This window comes from Pelophylax lessonae (genome assembly GCF_965119305.1).
Source record: "Pelophylax lessonae genome assembly, chromosome: 1".
NCBI lineage: Eukaryota > Metazoa > Chordata > Amphibia > Anura > Ranidae > Pelophylax > Pelophylax lessonae.
The window spans coordinates 533208788-533211977 of NC_138768.1; the positions used below are offsets into that span (position 1 = coordinate 533208788).

General features: G+C 48.3%; 1 protein-coding gene across 1 annotated transcript in view; it reads right to left on the minus strand.

Moving 5' to 3' along the window:
- The window catches only part of LOC309544290 (alpha-1,6-mannosylglycoprotein 6-beta-N-acetylglucosaminyltransferase A), a 3014-nt gene extending 110 nt beyond the window's left edge, over positions 1 to 2904 (minus strand). Inside the window, exon 1 of the mRNA XM_082243196.1 lies at positions 1 to 2904. This exon is cut by the window's left edge and continues 110 nt beyond it. Coding sequence (XP_082099322.1) covers positions 442 to 2673 — 2232 coding nt within the window. The 5' untranslated portion in view covers positions 2674 to 2904 and the 3' untranslated portion in view covers positions 1 to 441.
- Between the last annotated feature and the right edge of the window lie 286 nt (positions 2905 to 3190).

Consider the following 3190-nt stretch of genomic DNA (forward strand, 5'->3'; position numbering starts at 1 on the left):
CACACTTTGTTGTTGTTTCACACATACTAGCATGGCGTCCTAGCGTTCCTAAATCACCGCATTAGAGAGGACTGCTCCGCCACATCGATGATCAAAAACCGTATTCACCTTGTGTAAACCATCTATAGATTTCCTTAAAATAAAATGTCAGCTGCGCTTTTTTTTTTTTTTTTTAAAGTAGCGCAGAGTTGGAAGGCTTAAGGTTTAAAGATGGTTCTTTCCAGGGCTTCAGCTCACAAAAAATGCTCCTGTGAGAAAGGCATCTGAAGCACTTCCTGGGACGGACTCCCTTCGAAAACGGTGTTTGGTGCCCGTTTACAGAACGTGAAACCCTTTATGCTTTCCATACATACCAACAGGCCAAAAGTGCAAGAAAGTGTTACATGCCTTCGCACCTAGCCGCCAGGACACCCCATCCGACAGGGAGAGGGTTAGCAGATGCTATAGGCAATCCTTGCAAAGTGCAACCTGTCCTTTCATGTAGTCCCTGCATGGACAGACCCGCTTGTGGTGGGGGTGGGACCCCGCGCAACTGAATAATAGGAGATCGCTTTGAAAGACGCAATGCTTCTTGTTCTCATCTATGGACGGGACCACGATATCATTTGCGACGTCAGAGGTCTGGCACTGAATGTTGAACTTGGCCAGGTCTTTGTCTTTGTTAAGATGCTGGAAGTACGACGGCTCACAGATGAGGTGATTCTCCTGGCACACTTGCTTACATGACTTTCCAGTTTCTGCAAGCTTCACTTGAAGGGCGCTTAATGAAGGCCACATGACTTGTCCATGGCAGAAATCCTGTTTCTCAATGAAGGCGTTCACCCGCTGCAGCATGCCCTCGCATGTGAATTCGTAGGGCAGGTAAGGTTCATTCTTTTGATTTAGTATAGCCTTCACAGCCTTCTCGACCTCTTCCGGATTGTTGATGTCCACAGTCCAGACGTGAGGCTTCCCGATGTACACTTCGGCGTACGGGTGCTGGGATGTGAGCTCTCTTAGAGTTGGTTTCCCTTTGAAGAAATCCGTATTTCTACTACTTTTTGGTGGACTAAATTTGGGGTTCAGGAAAGCACAGCCATTTGCAATGGCTTCCAATGGAGCCGGCCCTTCATAGGGGAATCCGAGGCCAACGAAGAGTTTAGTTTCCCGAAGCAAGAACTGCAGGTCTCGTCCACTCAAGATCCCGTGATTCTTCACATAATTGGGCATGTGTACTGTGCCCTTTTCATGTACAGTACCATGTACCTCCATATAGGTGTGGATGATGTCCAAATAAGTGTTCTTGTCCTTCCAGAAATTATCGACTTTGCCGTAAACAAGAGACTGGTTCTGCCGCTTGATGTCGTTCATGTGTCTGATGTCGCTGGCATTCAGATGTTGCTCCACCACAAACCCCAGGAAGCTGTTATCTGGCGTGTGAGGGAACATGGTATAGAACTGCTGAGGGTTCAGATTCCATTTTCCCCAAGGTGTTTTGTGGCCCTTGGATTGAGCGTACTGAGCGTGATTAAATTCCGGTTCAGTCCCAAACGAATCCAGAACTCGCAGCATACATTGATAGTGCACCCAGGAAGGGCCAAGAGTCTTTTTGAACTGAGCCAGCCCCACAATATCGATATAGATGAGTTCCACCACTTTATCACCCTGTGTAGGGCAGCCTGATCGGTTTCCCACAACCTTCTTCATGATCTCTTTCAGCTCAGCTATTGAAGCCGAAATCCTGACATCATGGCCCAGTAAGTAAAGAGATGTAATTAAGTCACTCCATTGGACTAATTCGCCGAGCGGCCCTCCACTGAATGCATTTTCAGCTATCTTAAAACCAGATTCCTTTGTTAAGAGGCCCAGATGAACGAGAATCTTTTTCCTTTTCCGTTTCTCTAAATTCTGCTTCTCTGCCAGGGATTTTATTGCTTCTATCCAGGTGTCATCCATTCTCTTTATCCTCAGTGTCATCCAGCGGAACTCCTCGTGTCTAGACATAACGAAGTATAGGTGCTCAAAATCTGTTCGGATTTCAGCCATTGTTCGCTTATCAGCTTCCTCTTCCTTGTGGGTTACAGCTCTCCATGGCAATCGAGGGCACCAGTTTTCAACCTCACTGAGGTAAATAAAAAAAGAACAGGTGGAACCATCGACCCCGTAATTGGAGTAGCAGACATCAGATCGCCACATGTCCTTCATCCACTTTACTTTACCCTCACAGTGAGGATAGCCATCCATGGGAGGCAGTTCACATTGTTCCTGGGCCCCATTAATGAGATCTGCAACGTTTATTTTATCCCCAGCGCCAACACTGGGAATGGCAGTTGTTGTACCATTGGTGGTGTTTAATCCCGTGCCATTTAAAACCAGGGTGTCAACCTTTGATTCCAATTTGCCAATCCTTTGTAAAATATTATCCAGAAGAACCGCCAGCGTCTTCTTTAAATCATATGCTGTCATCGTGCCGACATATGGGCCATCCACGACGTTCCCATTTTCCTCCGCCAGGGCTTTGATGTAGCGTTTGCTGAGATCCAGAATCTGCTCGCGGAGCATGGTGCTGCTTTCGTGCTGAGTCCGCTGCTGGATCGTAAAGTGAAGCAACATCATACCCCAGATAAAGCCAAAAGTCACCAGAAAAAAGCCCAGCTTCTGAGAGGACAGCTTCCACGGCGTGAAGAGGGCCATGGCCTTTGCGGGCAATCGTTCTTTCAGGGCAGTTGTTCTAAAGGCTGCAAAGACCCTTTAGATCCATGATATTCAGGTTCACAAAGAGGACTGTAGTCGCAGCATTGTAGTAATCAGATCGTTTGCATTTAGCACCGTAATGCTGCTGCTCCTGTCCGCTCGGCAGCGTCTCCTCCTCCCCGCTCCGGTCCCCCGTACTCTCCGGCATGCTCATGAAGCGCTCCCCTCATCTCCCCCCATGCTCCATGAGCGCCCCGAGCCGAGTCCCCGATCCAGTCAGCGGATCCCCTGCCTCACTGACACCCTGCACAGCGCAGACCTCCCCCTCTTCTTGATAACAGTGGTCCAACTGGTAGAGAAGTTCAGCCGCGTTCTCCGTCCGACCAAACACATCTTGCAGAATGTCCAAATAATCCTGTGCAGTGCAGTTTTTCTTGCTAAGCTTTAGATTACGTACAGCCTCTAATGCAGGTCCCCTTAAACTCTCTGTGATTCTCTGCTTCTTGTGCTGTTCTGG